A 20,570-nucleotide genomic window follows, 5' to 3' on the forward strand; every position below is an offset into this window, starting at 1 on the left:
ATGCTATACCGCCACCTGCTGGACTGGTGCTCACATCGCTTTACAATGTGACATTGAAAGTACTGTATTTTTAGAGGTCATGTGTCACTGCAAGTACACATGCACATTTTAAAACTACAAGTAATAATCACCCCAATATAAATAATTCTGGATTGATGCAGACAAACATGACAACAAGTCTTGATAGATTATCCTCTGTTTTGCTGTTTATTTGGTTCTGAGAACTGAACGCGTTACAACAATGTGTTTCAATGAACACTTTCAAATCAGTCAAGTAAGTTATAAGGTATGGTTTTGCAAACAGTGGGCCCCTTCAAGTTCTTTAAAGAGCATAGCTGTCATAGGTGGCTGAACAACATTCACTAGAGGTTAAAGCCAAGGGGCAGTAAATAATACAGTAAACAAGCACACAACACTGATGTCTCAACTCACTTGTTCCAAAATGGGAAAGGCTTCAACTATTATGGAGACCTTCAACTTCTATAAAGCTGCATCTGCAATGAGACTCAAGGATTTTTTGGAATGACTAGCAGGTCTTGGAGAGCCCATAACGACAATACAAGATAAAACCAATTGGTTCCTAGTATTTACATGCAACTTTGTCTATGTGGTAAAAATAAATAAATTGGTTATCCGCTTCAAGAACAATGTTTACAATGAATGTTTCTGTTTTCTCAAAAGCTTTTCTCAAAACAAGTGAAACATATTCAAACCTGTTACTTTTAACAGTAACCTAACATTTCCCAACTATTTAATTTTGCAAATAAATCTGGGCAAGAGAACTTCTCTGAACATGCTTAACTATTTTAAGGCCATTGATATAGAACTTAAACAGCAACAATCCCTGCTATTAGTGAAGCACCCAAGAGCAAGATCTAAAACCCATGAGCTGTATCCGCATAATGGGAATACTTTAGAACAGTTATAAAAGAACACAAAGATAATAATTTGTAATAAAATACTGCAGCTGATTATAATGATACCATACAGAGGGGATGTATTCATTGGGACTACTTCAGTATACAATTTCTGGTGCTATCTAAATTCACTATACCTGTCGATACAAAAATAATATCACAACAATATCTTCCTGACCATTTTCGGGAGGTTGGGGTTAGGTAGAGAGGCGAAAACAGAAAAGGAATATCATGGGAAGACTGTCAGTAAAAGCCAAGAGGGAATCACTGTATCCATGTATTCAGAGGAAGAACAGAATAGGGGAAGAAAGAGAGTTCATTATGTATGGAAAACCTGGGTCATGCTTTTCAATAAATAGCAATAGATGTGAAAGCATAGGATATATCAATTCTATATATATATTATATATCAGACGAATGATCTATCGTTGTGAAAAGATGAGAGATTATTGGCAAATAGGAGGGAGGGTTACATGATGACTGGTAAGAGAGGCATGGACAGTGTCGATCAGGGAGCAATGATAAACATGACTACATGGGGAAAGATAGGAGAGAGCCTAGGTCAAACAGTAAGTAGCGCAATGGCAAGATGGACATGGTCAATGTTAGGTTGGGAGATGCGTCAATCAAAGGTTACTAAGTGACTCTGATGTCCACTAAGTGAAGTCCAGATGTTAAACGATATGGTGAGAGATGTCAATCAGAGGGTGGTTGGTCAGTCATGGGTGAAAAGCACAGGTGAACTGTCAGGCTGTGGGGTCATAAAGTTCGACACCAGATGAGGGCAGGTGCAAATGTCCACTGGTCACACTGGGGAGCAGAGAGAGGTCTGGTAGATTGCTGAGACGAGTACGCAGCTCCTTCCGTACCTGGGTCACCCGTGCCAGCTTGCGCTTGTACTCCTGAAACAAGAGTAGGTATGAAGAGTGATGTGATATGTTTGGTACAACATACTTCGAGTGTGATAAACTGTTCAATTATTAGACACAACCTTTTAGCACAATGGTTAGGTAAAGGGAGGGTTTACAAAGTAATTTGGGCACATCACAGTAAACTGATGACATTCAATAATTTCGGTTTCGTTGTGAAGTCCTATTTACTTTAAGTGGCAAACAGAACATTTAAAAGTATAGATAAGTGAGTGAAAACTGTGCTGTGCATTCTTTCTCCATGGTTTTATATTACTAGTTTGTGTTAGGAATTGTTTATTGAACTGAAAACCATCCCCCTACATCAACCTCTCACATCAGGATCACAGCTTTTATGGCAAGGGAAATATTTCTGAAATAACTTTTCTATAGCCATTCTGGCATTAGTTGTGAGCTATGAAATCCTTTCATTAAATTTGAAGTGACAGAAACTAGTGTTTGATCCAGTCATGTATTTACTACAGCGAAAAACCTAGGTGTTTCTCCTTACTGCCTATTTTTAAGTCAGTTTAACTCATCTAACTATTCAAATATATGCAAATTGAGCATTAAAACAGTCAAATTAATAGTAAAGTGTGGGATAAATTCAACCTTCTAGGCAAGTTAAGGATATGTTAAGGCCTGTATCAAAGGCCCAGTTTGAAAACAACCCCTTAACTGAAGTGCATGAATCCCCTACACAACTGGGTAAATACTAGGTCAACCCCTATCCTCCGAGTGGAAGAGTAAAACTACCCACAATGACTGTTTATACAGGCAGCCCAATTCTGATATTTTTCAATTATTGGTCTTCTGACCAATCAGATCAGCTCTGAAAGAGCTGTGATTGGTCAAAAGACCAATTAGAGGAAAATATCAGAATTTGGCTGCCAGTGTAAACAACCATGGTAAGTCAGAAAATAGCCATAGCCAATAGTCCTGACACAAAGAGGCATGTGTTTATAGAAAGGTGGTAGGCAACTCAAGTCCTGGGGAGCTGCAGCAATCAGCTTTTTATTCCAGGCCGGCTCTAACACCCGATTAAACAAAATTGTCTAGGGGTGACCCAGTATTAGTGATTTGGTGTGTTAGTGCTGGGCTGCAACAAAAGCCTGCACCTACTACAGCCCTCTAGGGCAAGTGGCCCATGCCTGGTTTAGGTGCTTGACAATTCAAATTGTGGAAACCAAAGACCAGTATAAATGGTCAATGAACACAATATACACCTGCTGAACATGCCTTCAGACACTTTTACTACCCCAGTATGAGTAAGAGTGTTATAACCTAACACTAACCACACCTAAATGCACTTAAAATAAATTAAGAAATATAATTTGAGCCTGTCATTACTTTGTGCATTGAGTAGAACTTAAACGGCATTCAATCCCATTTCTCTGGTCTACTTTGAAGCTATGACCTCAATGGCTATTTCCAATGTAAAGTATTTGGTTTAGATATACAAAAATGTCATGTGTATGCGATAACATAACAGGTGAAGCTGAGCGTTATGCTTAAAAGTTTTATTTAATACCATAACTCAAGAGGTCTATCAAATAGGACTGGAGTCATTCAACCCACCACCACCAATATGCACACAAGTAAAGGCAAATAACAGCACTCAGATTCATTTTTATTCTCTTTTTTTGTTTCTTTATTACAAGAGATTTGTTGAACTGCAGATACATTGACCAGAATACTTGATCTTGCCGACTTCCTGTGGGTAAAGGCTGGACAGTTATGCATTCAGCAATTGCAAAAACACACATTTAACCTCCACTGTGTATTAGAAACCAATGGCAATAGATTGTAGTTCTGCAAGTAATGGGGTGAGAGATGTCATCTTCGCTAAAGCATTGTGGGCCTGTACTAATCATGTGAATGACATCACTGGAAAGTGGAGAGAGGCATAATGACTTGAATCGTAACTTGAGGTAAACATCTAACTCAAACTGTTGTGCAAATCTCCCACTGACATCAATTCAGGATTAGCATGACAGTTCCAGTTAAGCGTGCATCTCAAGTTTGGACATGGCCAAATAAAAATATTTGTCCCATTTAAGTTTTACTCCGTAAGGGACAGATCATTATACTTCAGAAGTGTTGCTTGTGGCAAAATGTGAGTAGTCCACAGTCTATTCAATTGGAGACATTCAAAAGGCTGAGGGGATACAGGACACAAACGGAGGAAAAAGCCTGCTACAAAAACAGAACATGTGAGAGAGACAGAATGAAGCTGGAGAATGACAAGAGTGTAGTGAAAAAATAAAAGGTGATGATTTACGCACTTCTAGTTTCTGCTCGTTCTGGGCCAGGCCATCCCTCTGGCTGTGTAGAAACAGGGTGAGCATGCGTGTGAGCTGCCGCCGGTCATCGACCTCTGCCGCCAAACGTCCGCTGTAGTCTGCCAGCAACATGCAAGCCTCCTCCACCAGCCTGGACAGGCGCTCGCCCTGCTCTTTATCTGAGACAGGGAGGAGAGAACGCTTTCATTTCAGCTGAATGGGTTAATTGCGACAAGTGAGTGTCTCCAATGATGACAAACGAAATCAAGCACTGACCGGGTAGTTGTAATGATCATTTAGGTCAATCGGGTGAAGACTTAAGAACCTTTTGTTACGTCTCCAACCTAACAGCCCTTCGTCATTTGTGGCTGACTGAGGTGGGACTTTGTTCCGTCGGAAAGTATTCAGACAACTTAACGTTTTTCCTCATTTTGCTACATTACAGCTTTATTCTAAAAATGGATTCAATATTTTCTTCCCCTTATCTACACACCTTAATGACTACGTGAAAACAGGTTTAGAAATTTATTACAAATAAAACTTAAATATCTTACTTACATAAGTATTGAGACATTTGCTATGAGACTCAATTTACCTCAGGTGCATCCTGTTTCCATTTCACCTTTATTTAACTAGGAAAGTCAGTTAAGAACAAATTCTTATTTTCAATGACGGCCTAGGAACAGTGTTCAGGGGCAGAAAGACAGATTTGTACCTTGTCAGCCCGGGGATTTGATATTGCAACCTTTCGGTTAGTAATCCAACTCTCTAACCACTAGGCTACCTGCCGCCCCATTGATCATCCTTGTAGATCCTCTACAGCTTGATTGGAGTTAGGGTTGCACATTTTGGGGAATATCCAGAGGTGGTAACTTTCCATGGTAAAGTATGGGAATTAATATTAATACCATTTAAAAATGTAGATTTTTTTTGCATTGGATATATTTACCATATATGGAGACAAACATTTTACCTGAAGTGGACTGTTGCAAATGATTAAATCCTTCCAATATAAATAAAAGAAAACAGTTGTTACAAATTGAACTTTAATTAAATGAGTAGACTTTTAACATCTGTAAAATTATAGTTTAGAAACAAAAGCTTTGGTTGTCTTCCATGTCTTCTCTCTGGACCTCCTCAATGTCTACCTCTTCAACATCAGACTGAGGCCTCATGTCCCTTTCCAACCTAGATGGTGGCTCATTGTCAAGCTCAAAAAGCCTCAAATTTGCCTGGATGGCCACCGATTTTTCAACCCTTGTATTGGTCAGCCTGTTGCGTGCTTTGGTGTGTTCCCAAACATGGACCGGTTGCGCTCTGAGGCGGCTGATGTTGGTGGGATTCAGAGGATGATGGAGGCAACAGGGGAAAGAGCCTCAGATCCACAAAGTCCTTTCCACCAGGTGGCTGATGAGATATGTTTGCACGACTGCCATAGTGCATCTCCAACCCAAAGCCCTTGCTTGGAAGTGTACTTCGCCAGACTGCCAAGAACCTTGCCCTCATCCAGGCCTTATTCAGGCAGAAGTCTTCACGCTGTTTTCAATGTATTTCAGAACTGCAGTTTCCTCTGCTTGGACCAACAGTGAAGTGGGAAGGGCAGTTCAGATTTCTTCTCTTACATCTGCAAGCAGTCTGAACATCAGACAGGATGAGAGAAACAAAATCTCTTTCAATACACATTGCATGTGAGCAGAGGTGAGTTGCATACACAGCTTGAGCAAGACATTCATCAGCATTTCTCTGACTACGTACCTCTATTGAGTTAAACAAAACAAAAAAAAACTTTGATTCCAGGAGGACCATGGGCTGTTGCTATTGATAAAGTGTCTGATTCATCATTTTCACCTCGAATAGAAGTAGAAGGACTTTTTCCAGAGGTTGCTTGTTGTGAGCTCTGAGGGAACTTTATGCACTTGGCCAGATGATTCTGCATCTTTGTTGCATTCTTCACAGTATTTGCAAATGTTCATAGCTTTTCCTCTTACATTAGCTGCAGTGAAATGTCTCCACACGTCGGATCGTGCCAGTGGCATTTTCCTGTAAAGATAAAGGGGGGAAATTAGAAAAAAAAGAAAAAAAACAGTTCCATGTACAGATAAATAGTTAAGCAGTTAGATTAAACAACTCCTTTGTAAGATGAATTTTTCAAATTAAACATGTATGGAAACAGGTGAATTAACACTCAGTTAGCAGGCTCACGCAAGCTAAAACCCACATGGTAGCAAAAACTAACCAGCAGAAAATATTTAAACACTTTGCTGTAAGCTACTATTTACAAGTTTCAAAAAAAAAATTGTCTTAAAATATATTCACCTCACCCAGTATTGTAATCAAAACTTACCAGAAAGCATGTAGTCCTTGGCACAGAGTGTAGTAGTGTGGGCTCAATAGCATCTCATTAGTGTGCAAGATCTTGAGAATCAGCTGTACATGTGATGGAAGAGTGCACTGTGCATGCAGAGGGTTGCAATTCCATTGAATTGGGGATAGTTTAACTAAAATAAGCCACAATAACTAGAATTGCCTTTTGTATCCCACCTTCTGATTAATTAAAACAAAATTCCCCAAACTTCAAGGAAAGCTTCTGACCATTTGCAACCCAAATTAGAGTCCACCTGTAGTAAACTCAATTGATTGGACATGATTTGGAAAGGCACACCCGTCTATATAAAAGGTCCCCCAATTGACAGTTCATGTCAGAGAAAAAAAAACAAGCCATGAGGTAGAAGGAATTGTCCGTAGAGTGCCGAAACAGGATTGTGTCAGGGCATAGATCTGGGGAAGGGTACCAAAAACATGTCTGCAGCTTTGAAGGTCCAAGAACACAGGTCCAAGAACACAGTGGCCTCCATTCTTAAATGGAAGTTTAGAACCACCAAGAATCTTCCAGAGCTGGCCTCCCAGCCAAAATGAGCAATCGGGGGAGAAGGGCCTTGGTCAGGGAGGTGACCAAGAACCAGACGTTCACTGACAGAGGTCCAGAGTTCCTCTGGTGATGGGAGAACCTTACAGAAAGACAACCATCTCTGCAGCACTCCACCCATCTTTGGTATAGTGGCCAGACAGAAGCCACTCTTCACTAAAAAAGGCACATGACAGCCCGCTTGGAAACAAGATTCTCTGGTCTGATGAAACCAAGATTGAACTCTTTGGCCTGAATGCCAAGCATCACATCTGGAAGAAACCTGGCACCATCCCTACGGTGAAGCATGGTGGCAGCATCATGCTATGGGGATGCTTCTCAGCGGCAGGGACTGGGAGACTAGTCAGGATCGAGGGAAAGTTGAACGGAGCATCGTACAGAGAGATCCTTGATGATAACCTGCTCCAGAGCGCTCAGGACCTCAGACTGGGTCAAAGGTTCACCTTCCAACAGGACAACAACCCTAAGCAAAGACAATGTCCGAGTGGCACAGTCAGAGAACGGACTTGAACCCGATCGAACATCTCTGGAGAGACCTGAAAATAGATGTGCAGCAACGCTCCCCATCCAACCTGAGCTTGAGAGTTTCTACGGAGGAGAATGGGAGAAACTCCCAAAATACAGGTGTGATAAGCTTGCATCATCATACTCAAGACTGTAATCGCTGTCAAAGGTGCTTCAACAAAGTACTGAGTAAAGGGTCTGAATACTAATGGAAATGTGATATTTATAAAAATACGCAAACACATCCAAAAACCTGTTTTTGCATTGTCACGATGAGATAGTGTGTGTAGATTGATGGGGGAAAAACAATTTAGTCAATTTTAGAATAAGGCTGTAATGTAACAAAATGTGAAAAAAGTCAAGGGGCCTAAATACTTTCCAAATGTACTGCATGTGATTGAGAAACGTGCTAATTGTAGGGCCAACTAACATACAGTTTGTTTGACTAAGTATGGTTTATGTGTAGCATGGTGTCTGTCGTAGATTTCAGAAGACACTAACATGTTCCCCGAAACATCAAAAACAACTAGGGCACTTGCAGGGGTCAGCACAGCAGTAGTGCAACGGCCAAGCCACGCTCTGGAGTAGAACCACCCCTGCAAACAGTGGCACTCGGGAGCATTCCGCAGGGCTGACTGTAGCTGGTGCAAGAGTGTGGGATAGAAGTGTATGCCAGGGCCCACCTGTGATCCTGTGCAGTAGTGACGTGTCCAGCACCTCAGCCGGCAGGCAGGAGATCCGCTGACACAGCGCCGAGTCCCCAGTGGCGGAATTCTCCAGTTCCTGCAGGGCTCGGATTAACTCTGCCGTCTGAGAGTGAGGGGTAGAAAAAGAGGGAAGGGGGAGAGTGAGGAAGAATGGGAGAAGAGAAGGAAGAAATGACAGATGGGGACAGACCCCCACATTGCAGTTAGAAAGCAGGCCAAACATCTGAGAAAACAAACAAAGAAACTTCTTAAAGCCATGCGGATACAAAAAAAAAAAAGTGGGATACGAAGAGGTAAATGCAACGACAGAAAGAACCTCAGATTGGTTGAATGAACCTAGCCATTAAAACAGCCCCCGCACACAGTCCACGCCACCCCTGTGAGGTGTTGGGTTGGCCTGTACCTGTGGGGGCTCTGCTGGGGAGCTCCGGGAGGCCAGGTCCTGGTCGTCCAGTGTAATCTCCTCATACGGCCTCTTCTTGGCCTTCTCTCCCACTGTGGAACATTGATACAGGGTGAGCGCTCATGTGAAGATGACAACACACTGATATGAATACTATGTCACATCCTTTGACACTGGCCATGTCTGAATACACATACTTCCGTCCGAGTAGGCCAATTGAGTACGCAATAAAAAAGTTTAACAGAACACGACATTGAAAATCTAGTATAAATTCCGTCACTCATTTCAGCTGAATAAGATACAGGGATGCGCTGCCGAAATCAACAACTAGCAGGAACTTCACTCATTTCGAGTTTAAGAAATTACTTATATTTTTTTAAATAATAATAAATATATATATTTATTTATTTTTTTATTATTAGCCAATGCCCGTTATGTGATCGATCGGGTCCTTCTCACATGCGTCTCAGCCCCGAAGTAGGCTACAAGTGAAGACGGACACATCAGATGCGCATATTGAAGATGTTAAAACGGTCTATATTTTACTTTTTGTATACACACACACACACACACACAGGGAATTTTCTAAAATCAATTGTTTTAAAATGCCAGGATGTTCTACTTATTTCATATAGTAGAATTTGTTGCACACTTTTCCACAATGCATTGGAAGAGGTGGGCTGCCCTAGTGCTTGACTACCTGAAGAGAACTGTGGCTTAACAAAAACTAGGCTACTTAATTGGGAAGATGCCGAATAGCAAAGCTTCTGTGGAGGTGTTCAAATGTAGGCCAAGTAGTTTGTTCTCCCTAAAATGATCAAGGCAGGCATTGTAGGCTACATATTTGAAAAAAATAAGTCTAATTTCTGTTCACTGAAAAGTGTTCTCTTGGCAGGAGCTTTGAAAACAAAAGCATCTTGATTTCTGAACGCATCGGCACCGGGGACTCAGGATGTGGCTACGTTATTGATTTAATGTTAAAATCTGGTGTTTTGGGCCTCCAGGGTGGCGCAGTGGTCTAGGGCACTGCATCGCAGGCTCTGTCACAGCCGACCGGGAGGTCCTTGGGGCGACGCACAATTGGTCTAGTGTTGTCCGGGTTAGGCCGGTAAGGATATCCTTGTCTCATCGCGCACTAACGACTATTGTGGCGGGCCGGGCGCAGTGCACGCTAACCAGGTGCACGGTGTTTCCGACACATTGGTGCGGGTTGGCTTCCGGGTTGGATGCGCGCTGTGTTAAGAAGCAGTGCGGCTTGGTTGGGTTTTGGAGGCCGCATGGCTTTCGACCTTAGTCTCTCCCGAGCCCGTACGGGAGTTGTTGCGATGAGACAAGATAGTAATTACTAACCATAAAATTGGGGAGAAAAGGGGGTAAAAAAAAATTACATTCTGGTGTTTTGATTTGAACATATGGATAGTTACATTTTTGTAGGCTAGGTTACCCAATTAAATGTATGATCAAGCCTTAAGTCATTCTGAAATCATCCCCTTTTTAGTGCTTTAGTTTATGTTGCTGTCAAGCAGTTCGGAATTTGCGATGCATTCAACCGTCCACGTTTTTCCTGTGCAATAGCCTTTTGCTTTGAACAAGTGTCAGTGTGTACTAGGCTATTTGATATAATTTGTATGTTATAGCAATTTGGTTTCACTAATAAACGTTGAAATGGAACCAAACTCAGTTTGTAAACAGGCTAGATGGGCTATATGGTGTACTATGGTATAGGTTGGTTAGTTGCAGACTGAGTAGGCCTATAACTCAATTTCTATTCAGAGTTTAGAGAAATTAACCAGATTGGAAGTGAGCTATTATCAGGCTGGTTAACGCAATCCACCCCACTTGGCCCTGCCCCTCATTAAGGATCCCTGTACTTTGCTCCATTCATCTTTCTCTCGATCCTGACTAGTCTCCCAGTCCCTCGCGCTGACAAACATCCCCAAAGCATGCTGCTGCCACCAATACCACACTTTACTGTAGGGATGGTGCCAGGTTTCCTCCAGACATGACACTTGGCATTCATGCCAAAGAGTTTAATCTTGGTTTCATCAGACCAGAGAATCTTGTTTCTCATGGTCTGAAAGTCCTTTAGGTACCTTTTGGCTAAATCCAAGCAGGCTGTCATGTACCTTTTACTGAGGAGATTCTTCCGTCTGGCCACTACCATAAGGGTCTGATGGGTGGAGTGCTGCAGAGATGGGAGAAACTTCCACAAGGACAACCATCTCCACAGGGGAACTCTAGAGCTCTGTCAGATTGCCGATCGGATACTTGGTCACCTCCCTGACCAAGGCCCTTCTCCAATGATTGCTTAGTTTGGCCAGGCAGCGAGCTCTTGGAAGAGTCTTGGTGGATCCAAACTTCTTCCATTTAAGAATGATGGAAGCCACGATGTTCTTGGGGACCTTCAATGCTGCAGATATTTTTGGTACCCTTCCCCAGATCTGTGACTCGACACAATCCTGTCTTGGAGCTCCACGGACAATTCCTTCAACCTCATGGCTTGGTTTTTGCTCTGACATGCACTGTCAACTGTGGGACGTTATATAGACAAGTGTGTACCTTTCCAAATAATGTACAATCAATTGAATTTGCCAAAGGTGCTCCAATCAGGTTGTAGAAACATCAAGTATCAATGGAAATAGGACACACCGAAGCGCAATTAAGTGTCATAGCAAAGGGTCTGAACACCTAAGGTATCTGTTTAAAAATATAAAAAATACAAATTTAAAAAAGTGCAAAAATTGTGTATAGACATGAAAATGATATTTCATCCATTTTAGAATAAGGCTGCAATGTAACAATTTGTAGAAAAAGTGAAGGAGTCTGAATACACTATGTTTTCAGATCAGAGTACATGGAAGAGGCCAGGACAAGGAAGACACTTAAGACTATGGACACACCTGAGGCGTCCGTTGGTTAGAAGGGTACTTACGCAGAACGTGTGAGAGTTGGTCCAGCAGGTTGTTCTCATACACCGCTCTCTCCTGCCAGATGGACAGAACCCGGCCCAGCTGTTTCTTACATCCATCCTCTCCATCCCTGCACACACGTCCAATTACCATCAGAAGGCTCATGCGCCCATTTTTTTTATTTTACCTTTAGCTAGCTAGGCAAGTCAGTTAAGAACAAATTCTTATTTTCAATGACGGCCTAGGAACAGTGGCAGGTTACCTGCCAGTTCAGGGGCAGAACGACAGATTTGTACCTTGTCAGCTCGGGGATTTGAACTTGCAACCTTGCGGTTACTAGTCCAACGCTCTAACCACTAGGCTACCCTGCCACCAATCACGACAATAACTAAAACAGCAGGAGCCAGGTTTGATTCTCACCTGGACACGTGTTTGAAGGCATCAACGATGACAGGAGCAAAATCCTGGGTGAACTCGGGTCCTTTCTTCTTGCTGTTCTGAATGACATCGTTGGCAAGGTAGAGGAAGGTGAGCTTCCTGGATACCTTGGCTGCAGACAGATCAGTCAAGTGTGGGAAACAGTCAAAGCAGAGTGATCTTACACAAAGCAACAGAGGTAAGTGTCAAATGCTCCTGCTGGGTTTCAACTCAGGATACCTTTATCCCTTATTTTACCAGGCAAGTTGACAGAACACATGGTCATTTACAGCAAGGACCGGGGGAATAGTTACAGGGGAGCGGACGACTCAGGCAGACTACACATGACTAACTTAGAACCCAGTTAGGTCTTAACACAGCACAGGCTGACTAAACAGCAGAACAGTACGACGCTGCATATTAAAGCCAAAACTCCATTGCCCATACATCATAACGCAGTTGACAAACAGGTGTTATGTAGCTCTATTGTAGGAAGTGGATCTGCCTTTAGGGTTTCTCCAACTGAGCGATCAGCCTAAGTAAACAAAAAGCTGGACATGCCCGTCCCTGGCTACTGTCGTGAGAGAACAAAATAAGCAAAGTGAAACTACTAGGCTCTCACCAAGCCATTGCCCTGTACACCCCACCTCCTACCCCGGTGACAAAAACCCATAAGAGGACATTTTAAGAACTGCACACCACATCCATTTAAACCCTGTTCCATTAATGCTTGTGTCAAGAAAGGAGGTCCTCCTCGTAGCCTTTGATAACTTGATTTAAGGTTACATAAAAATTCAAATCTACCGACACTGTACTGTGAACTTGTGCTTAAACCTTCAATGCCACATACTGTACACAGTAGAGATCGACCGATTAATTAGGGCCGATTTCAAGTTTTCATAACAATCGGATATCAGTGTTTTTGGGCGCAGATTTTAATTTGATTTTTTTATTATAACTGACTTGCCTAGTTAAAGGTAAGAACACATTCTTATTTTCAATGACGGACTATTAACTGCCTCATTCAGGGGCAGAACAGATTTCACCTTGTCAGCTCGGGGGATTCAATCTTGCAACCTTAGTTAACTAGTCCAACGCAATAACGACCTGCCTCTCTCGTTGCACTCCACAAGGAGACTGCCTGTTACGAGAATGCAGTAAGCCAAGGTAAGTTGCTAGCTAGCATTAAAAGTCTTATAAAAAAAAACAATCACTAGTTAACTACAAATGGTTGATATTACCTAGCGTGTCCTGCGTTGCATATAATCTGGCTGAGCATACAAGTATCTGACTGAGCAATGGTAGGCAGAAGCAGGCGCGTAAACATTCAAACAGCACTTGTGCATTTTGCCAGCAGCTCTTCGTTGTGCGTCAAGCATTGCGCTGTTTATGACTTCAAGCCTATCAACTCCCGAGATGAGGCTGGTGTAACCGAAGTGAAATGGCTGGCTAGTTAGCGTGCGCTAACTAGAGGGACGGAAGCTATACTGTTACACTGGCAATACTAAAGTGCCTATAAGAACAGCCAATAGTCAAAGGTTAATTAAATACAAATGGTATAGAGGGAAATAGTCCTATAATAACTACAACCTAAAACATCTTACCTGGGAATATTGAAGACTCATGTTAAGGAACCACCAGCTTTCATATGTTTTTATGTTCTGAGCAAGGAACTTAAACATTAGCTTTCTTACATGGCACATAAAGCACTTTTACATTCTTCTCCAACACTTTGTTTTTGCATTATTTAAACATGTTTCATTATTTACTTGAGGCTAAATTGATTTTATTGATGTATTATATTAAGTTAAGTGTTCATTCAGTATTGTTGTAATTGTCATTACAAATAAATAAAATCGCCCGATTAATCGGTATCGGCTTTTTTTGGTCCTCCAATAAATCGGTATCGGCGTTGAAAAATCAATCGGTCGACCTCTAGTACACAGCACAAAAGACTTTGTAGCTATTCATAAAGACTTGAAGCCAGAGCTAACCCTGTGACATTGGTGTTTTGAATGCGTTCACTAACAATGACAAAAGTTATGACAAAGAAACCTACAAAATTGAGAGCACAACTAACCATGAGTAGACTACAGGCAGGGCAATGCTAAGACATTAGATGCTATTCCCAGTCCACAGAAAAGAGTGAGCAGCTCCCAAAATACCGAGGCCCAAATGGGATATAATTGGGCTCTTTTAACCAAAAGAAAACAGACCGCATCAAATACCACAAAAGCTCAGATTTGAATTTAGGCAGTAGGCTTTAAAACGAGAGACAGCTACAAGTATCAGTAGGCAATGTCATACACAATGCAGATTGTCCTCTTCCCCAACACATTTTACATAACATCTCTTCAATTTCACATGGCAAAAGACCAAAATAATTAGCCACCCTACAGCTGAATGTGGCAGTCATTGAATACCTGTGGGAACCTGTTGTAATCATTGAGACCTTGTGGCAGTGTAGTGTAAGAAATCATTTCATTTATTTTTTTAAACAAAAAAAGTTCCATTGGTGTTTCCGTGTAATTTTATTGTGAACATTCATTGGCAAAGCAGGCTAATTTCAGTCAACCTATTTCTGATATAGCCCATCACTCATGTGCAGTGATGTGATGCAAACATACATTTTTGGAAAACGTTTCCTAAGAGGCACTTTGCAATCATTTTGAACAGATGCATGAAGCATATAGGCAGGCTATAACCTACCACTTGATGACGCCATTCCATTCCACAAGTCATTAGATGAAGGGGTCTTCTGTACAGGGGAGTTTAGTTAATGTCTTAACATTAAAGTGCAGCGCCTGCGGTACGGTTTTGGAAGCGTAAGGACCTAATCTTTCATATCAGCGAGAAATAACAATTTAACTTAAAGTTAGATTGATACACACCTTCATAGGGTTAGTGTTCCCACACGGCCATGTCTCCATGTTACAGCGAGTGTTTACGGAAGACCGAGGGATTAAATAGCACGCTGATCACGTGTAAGAAACATGCAGAAACATGCTGCAACTGAAAAATACATTTGGCTGCAACCGCAATAAAGGTGGTTAAAACAATGAGTTTGTACAATTATTTTGATGTGATGAAAGCAAAAAAGGGACTTACACTTAAATGCAACAGTTTCAAATATTTTACTGAGTTCATAGAAGGTAATCAGTCAATTGAAAAACATTAGTTAGGCTCTAATCTATGGATTTCACATGACTGAGACTACAGATATGCATCTCTTGGTCACAGATATCTTACAAAAATTATAAAGTAGGGGGCGTGGAACAGAAAACCAGTTAGTATCTGGTGTGACCACCATTTGCCTCATGCAGCGTAACATCTCCTTTGTAGAGTTGATCAGGCTGTTGATTGTGGCATGTGGAACGTTGTACCACTCTTCAATAGCTGTGCGAAGTTGCTGGATATTGGCAGGAACTTGAATGCTGTCGCACGTGGCGATCTAGAGCATCCCAAACATGCTCAAATGGGTGAACGGTCTGGTGAGTATGCAGGCCATGGAAGAAATTACATTCAGCTTCCAGGAATTGTGTACAGATCCCTGCGACATTGGGCCGTGCATTACCATGCCAAAACATGAGGGGGAGGATGATGAATGGCACGACAATGGGCCGACAATTCGTCAAATTGCCATCAATAAAATGCAATTGTTGTCTGTAGCTTAAGCCTGCCCATTCCATAACCCCACTGCCACCACAGGGCAACCTGTTCAATTTTGACATGAGTAAAGTGCCCACCCACACGACACCATCTGCCATGTACAGTTGAAACGGATTAATCAGTGAAAAGCACACTTCAGCGTGCCGGTGGCCATGGTAGGTGAGCATTTGCCCACTGACGGCAGTTACGACGCCAAAGTGCAGTCTGGCAAAGACCCTGGCGAGGACGACGAGCACGCAGATAATCTTCCCTGAGATCGTTTTTGACAAGATTTCACATTGAAAAACACCAAAACTACCTGCCAAATTCTAAAAAACGACATTGGAGTCAGTTTATGGTGGAAAAATTAACTTTCAGTTCTCTGGCAACAGCTCCTGTGGAAATTCCTGCAGTCAGCATGCCAATTGCGTGCATTGTATGACAAAACCGCACATTTTAGAGTGGCCTTTTGTCCCAGTACAAAGTGCACCTGTGTAATGATATCATTTAATCAGCATCTTGATATCCCTGTCAGGTGGATGTATTATCTTGGAAAATGAGAAAGACTCACTAAGAGGGATGTAAAGAAATTTGTGCAAAGTTTGAGAAATAATCTTATGGATAAGAACATTACTGGGATCTTTCATTTCAGCTCATGAAACATGGGACCAACACTTCACGTTGTGTTTATATTTGTACAGTATGTTTCTAGAACAGTAAAGCAATTGAGAATCGATTCACGTTTAGATGGAGTAATTACAGTGCATTCATAAAGTATTCAGATCCCTTAACTTTTTCCACATTGTTACGTTACAGCCTTATCCTAAAATGAATTAAATTGTTTTCCCCTCAATCCACACATAACAAAGCAAAAAACAAGCTGACATTTTTGCTAATTTATTACAAATAAACTGAATCATCACATTTACATAATTATTCAGACCCTTCACTCAGTACCTTGTTGAAGCACCTTGGCAGCGATTACAGCCTCAAGTCTTTGGTTTCACACAACTGTATTTGTAGAGTTTCTCCAATTCTTCTCGACAGATCCTCTCAAGCGCTGTCAGGTTGGAGGGGAGCATCACTGCACAGCTATTTTCAGGTCTCTGTCCTGTTGGAAGGTGAAACTTCGCCCTAGTCAGAGGTCCTTAGCGCTCTTGAGCAGGTTTTCATCAAGGAGCTCTGTACTTCGCGTCGTTCACTTTTGCCTCGATCTTGTCTAGACTCCCAGTCCATGTCACTGAAAAACATCCCCACAGTATGATGCTGCCCCGAACATGCTTCACCGTAGTGATGGTGCAAGGTTTGCTACAGACGTGACATGGCATTCAGGCCAAAGAGTTCAATCTTGGTTTCATCAGACCAGAACATCTTGCGAGTCTTTAGGTGCCTTTTGGCAAACGCTAAGCGGGCTGTCATGCGCGTTTTACTGAGGAGTGGCTTCCGTCTGGCCACTTCACGATAAAGGCCTGATGGGTGGAGTGCTGCAGAGCTGGTTGTCCTTCTGGAAGGTTCTCCCATCTCCACAGAGAACTCTGTCAGAGTGACGATCGGGTTCTTGGTCACCTCCCTGATCAAGGCCCTTCTCCACCGATTGCTCAGTTTGGCCAGGCGGCCAGCTCTAGGAAGAGTCTTGGTGGTTCCAAACTTCTTCCATTTAAGACTGATTGTGGCCCATGTGTTCTTGTAGACCTTCAATGCAGCAGACATTTTTGGTACCCTTCCCCAGATCTGTGACCAGACAATCCTGTCTTGGATCTCTACGGACAATTCCTTCAACCTCGTGGCTTGGTTTTTGCTCTGACATGCACTGTCAACTGTGGGACGTTATATAGGCAGGTGTGTGCCTTTCCAAATCATGTCCAATCAATTTAAATTTGCCACAGGTGGACCCCAAGTTGTCGAAACATCAAAGATGATCAATGGAAACAGGATGCACCAGAGCTCAATTTCGAGTCTCAAAGCAAAAAGGCCTGAATACTCACGTAAATAAGGTATCCGTTTTATTTAATACATTTGCTATCATTTCTAAAAACCTGTTTCAGCTTTGTCATTATGGGGTATTGTGTAGATTGAGGGGGGGAAATGTATTTAATACATTTTAGATTAACATGCTGACCACCCAGACGCGATCAGGACACGCAGGTTGAAATATCAAAACGAACTCTGAACCAGCTATATTAATTCCGGGACAGGTCGAAAAGCAGTAAACATTTATGATAATTTAGCTAGCTTGCTGTTGCTAGCTAATTTGCCCTGGGATATAAACATTGTTGTTAATTTTTCTTAAATGCACATGGTCCTCCACTCCGACAATTAATCCACGTATCAAAGGGTAAACGTTGGTTTCAAGTAATCTCTCCTCCGTCATGCTTCTTCGGACTCCATGGCAGTTGGCAACCAACTTTAATTAAGGTGCATTACCACTACCGACAGGAGTGTGGACCTCAGTTCAACTTTCAATCCCCCACATGGGTATATACTCCTAAAAAAACAATGAGATGGGAGAGACGGGACTTGGAGCCCATCAAGCATCACAAATAGAACCAAGTTCTATTCTAGCACCTGGCTACGCAGACGCTCGTGAGCAGTGTGGGTGCAATGACTTAATAACGTGTACATTTATTTTGTGACGCGAGCGGTGTGGTCAGCATGTAAGGCTGTAAAGTAGCAAAATGTAGAAAAGGGAAGAGGTCTGAATACTTTCCGAACGCACTAGCTGCTTTAGCTGCCAGAGCCAGTCTACCTCTGAAAATAACGAGGTCCTTGGACCTTAAGGAGACTAACATTACTCCTTAAGAACATCTTGGGCTAGCTATTACCCACTTACATGTACATTTTTATGGGCAGCAACACTGACCCTAGTTCACCCTGATGTTAAGTAGAACATACTAGGAAATATGACAGTGAAGTGGAGTGCCAATGTGAGGGGTTCTACCTGTAACAAGACTACCTGGTTTTAGGACTCAAATGAGTAGCGAGCTAATAGTTACTGCATTCTCATTCACTATCAGAGCAATCACTCCAATGACCCGACTTTGAGATATAGGGAATTTATAAAGTATTCATATCCCTCGACTTACAGCCCAAATTCAAAGTGGATTTTTATTCTCACCCATCAACAAACACATACAAAATAACCCATAATGACAGTTTAAACAAGATTCTGTTGTCCGAGACAAATTGCACTCCTTGGCCTGAATGCAAATCTGTGTAAAGAAGATTGCCCTTCCCCGCCGCTCCCCATCTAAATTCAGAGTTTGAGTAAATATGCAAGGAAGACCGTGAGAAAATCGAATCAAATTGTGCAAAGCTGATTCATACCCAAGACGACTCAAAGCTGTAATCAATGCCAAATGTGCTTCTACAAAATACTGACTCAGGGGTGTGAATACTGAATACTGAATTTAACGTAATACATTTGCTACAATCTATTTGGAATTCAGGCTGTAACAAGAAGATGTGGAATAATTCAAAGGGAATACTTTCTGAAGGCACTTTATTAACTAGGCAGGTAACTAAATTGCAACTTCATAAAGGACTTGAGGTACCTAGCTAGCCGCTGGCTGGCTGGCTTGACTGGGGCCTCGTGTCAGTCTTGTTGTCAATTCCAGCAATACCTTAGCAGGTTGATTATCCCCAAGCACCCTTCCGGGGAGCTAGAACTAACGTTAAACGTTAAGTTTGATAACTAGCTCGTTAGCAAGCCTTTATTTGCACTTAATTACTTAACTACTGTAAGCTAGCTACACAATTGACAAACAAGTCAGCTAGTAAGTAAAGTATCCAACCGCCAGTAGCTGACAAATTGACGTTATTTAGATTAGATAAATTGATGACACGGTTAGTAGATTGTGATGTAGCCGACGACATTTGGGGTTTGTTTACTTGCAACGGTTAGCCATCTAGCTAGCATTGCTTGTTCAGCTAACAGTAGCTAGCTAAAAAGCTTGCAAGCTAGCTAACCTTGGCAATTGTTCGTTAACATGTTAGCTAACTACACTTGATATGCATGACTACACGGTCATATTTAAATACAAGATACATGTTAATATTGATGAACATACTTCACCTATAACTAACTATTACCTTTTTTCAATTCGTTGAACCAAACGTTGACGATGGTCTTCGAGTGTTTTCTATGATGGATAAGCCAAAGTGACAGTGTCTGAACACTTTGTTGGGAGTTGCTAAGCTCCGATAGTTTCTTCTCCAACGCTGCCTCTGAAAAAGCTGACATGTCGACGACTTTTTGGGGAAAACAGATATTGGACGCAAGCTAGGGCCTACAGCTAGCTAAATTAGCAATTGGGCTAGCACGCGATATGCTTGTGCAAACGCTGCAGCCCTGCAAGTGTGTACCGACGGAGGCAGGGTCACTTTACCCTCTTTATTTCCGTGCACGCCTGTTTCTGTATTTAAAAAGATCCAGCCCTGCAAGTGTACGGACAGAGGCAGGGTCACTTTGTCCTCTTTATATCCGTGCACGTCTGTTTCTGTATTTCCATTGGTTCATTCTAGAATGAAGGCGGGATGTGACTTGTAAAACATACCACGTTGCATTCTTTTTACATTATCGTTACATTCTCATGAACTGTGTTAGCAGCCTGATCTCATGGACTAGACATATCATAGTAAACGTAATTCCGGGATACCAATTAGTCTAAAATGTTATGTTTGGTATGGTTACAAAACACAGAAACTTACTTTTAACCCCCCTGTCTGTAAAGTTCAAGATATGGCTTGGAACTTGGAAATCAATCAATCTACCATCGTTAATACAATGGAAATATCTAATGATTTATTATTTAAGTATTAAAAGTGTGTGGGCTACAGAGAGAAACAAAATGGTGCAGTTTCAGGCCATGTAGCAGAAAGTGATGCGGGCATTGAAGATGGGTGTGTGTGCTAGTGGGTCAAGGCAGGTGTGATATAGTTGATGTTTGAAT

At 42.0% G+C, this 20,570-nt stretch overlaps 1 protein-coding gene across 2 annotated transcripts; it reads right to left on the reverse strand.

The window, feature by feature from the left end:
* Window positions 1-178: 178 nt before the first annotated feature.
* LOC139373757 (regulation of nuclear pre-mRNA domain-containing protein 1A-like) lies at window positions 179-20,119 on the reverse strand. 2 transcript variants are annotated; one of them, XM_071114723.1, is made up of 7 exons: window positions 19,711-20,119; window positions 11,977-12,106; window positions 11,580-11,686; window positions 8,648-8,739; window positions 8,221-8,347; window positions 4,111-4,286; window positions 179-1,819 (listed from the first exon to the last, which is right to left on the reverse strand). In XM_071114723.1, exons 1-7 carry the CDS (start codon window positions 19,859-19,861, stop codon window positions 1,664-1,666), a joined length of 939 nt encoding a protein of 312 aa, XP_070970824.1. In that variant the 5' UTR covers window positions 19,862-20,119; the 3' UTR covers window positions 179-1,663. The 2 variants fall into 2 exon arrangements, with proteins under 2 accessions (XP_070970824.1, XP_070970825.1); XM_071114724.1 differs by lacking the exon at window positions 179-1,819 and adding an exon at window positions 3,453-3,539 and having other exon boundaries at window positions 19,711-20,057.
* Window positions 20,120-20,570: the final 451 nt, after the last annotated feature.

The sequence above is a fragment of the Oncorhynchus clarkii genome, chromosome 18, assembly GCF_045791955.1.
Source record: "Oncorhynchus clarkii lewisi isolate Uvic-CL-2024 chromosome 18, UVic_Ocla_1.0, whole genome shotgun sequence".
In the NCBI taxonomy this organism is placed as follows: domain Eukaryota; kingdom Metazoa; phylum Chordata; class Actinopteri; order Salmoniformes; family Salmonidae; genus Oncorhynchus; species Oncorhynchus clarkii.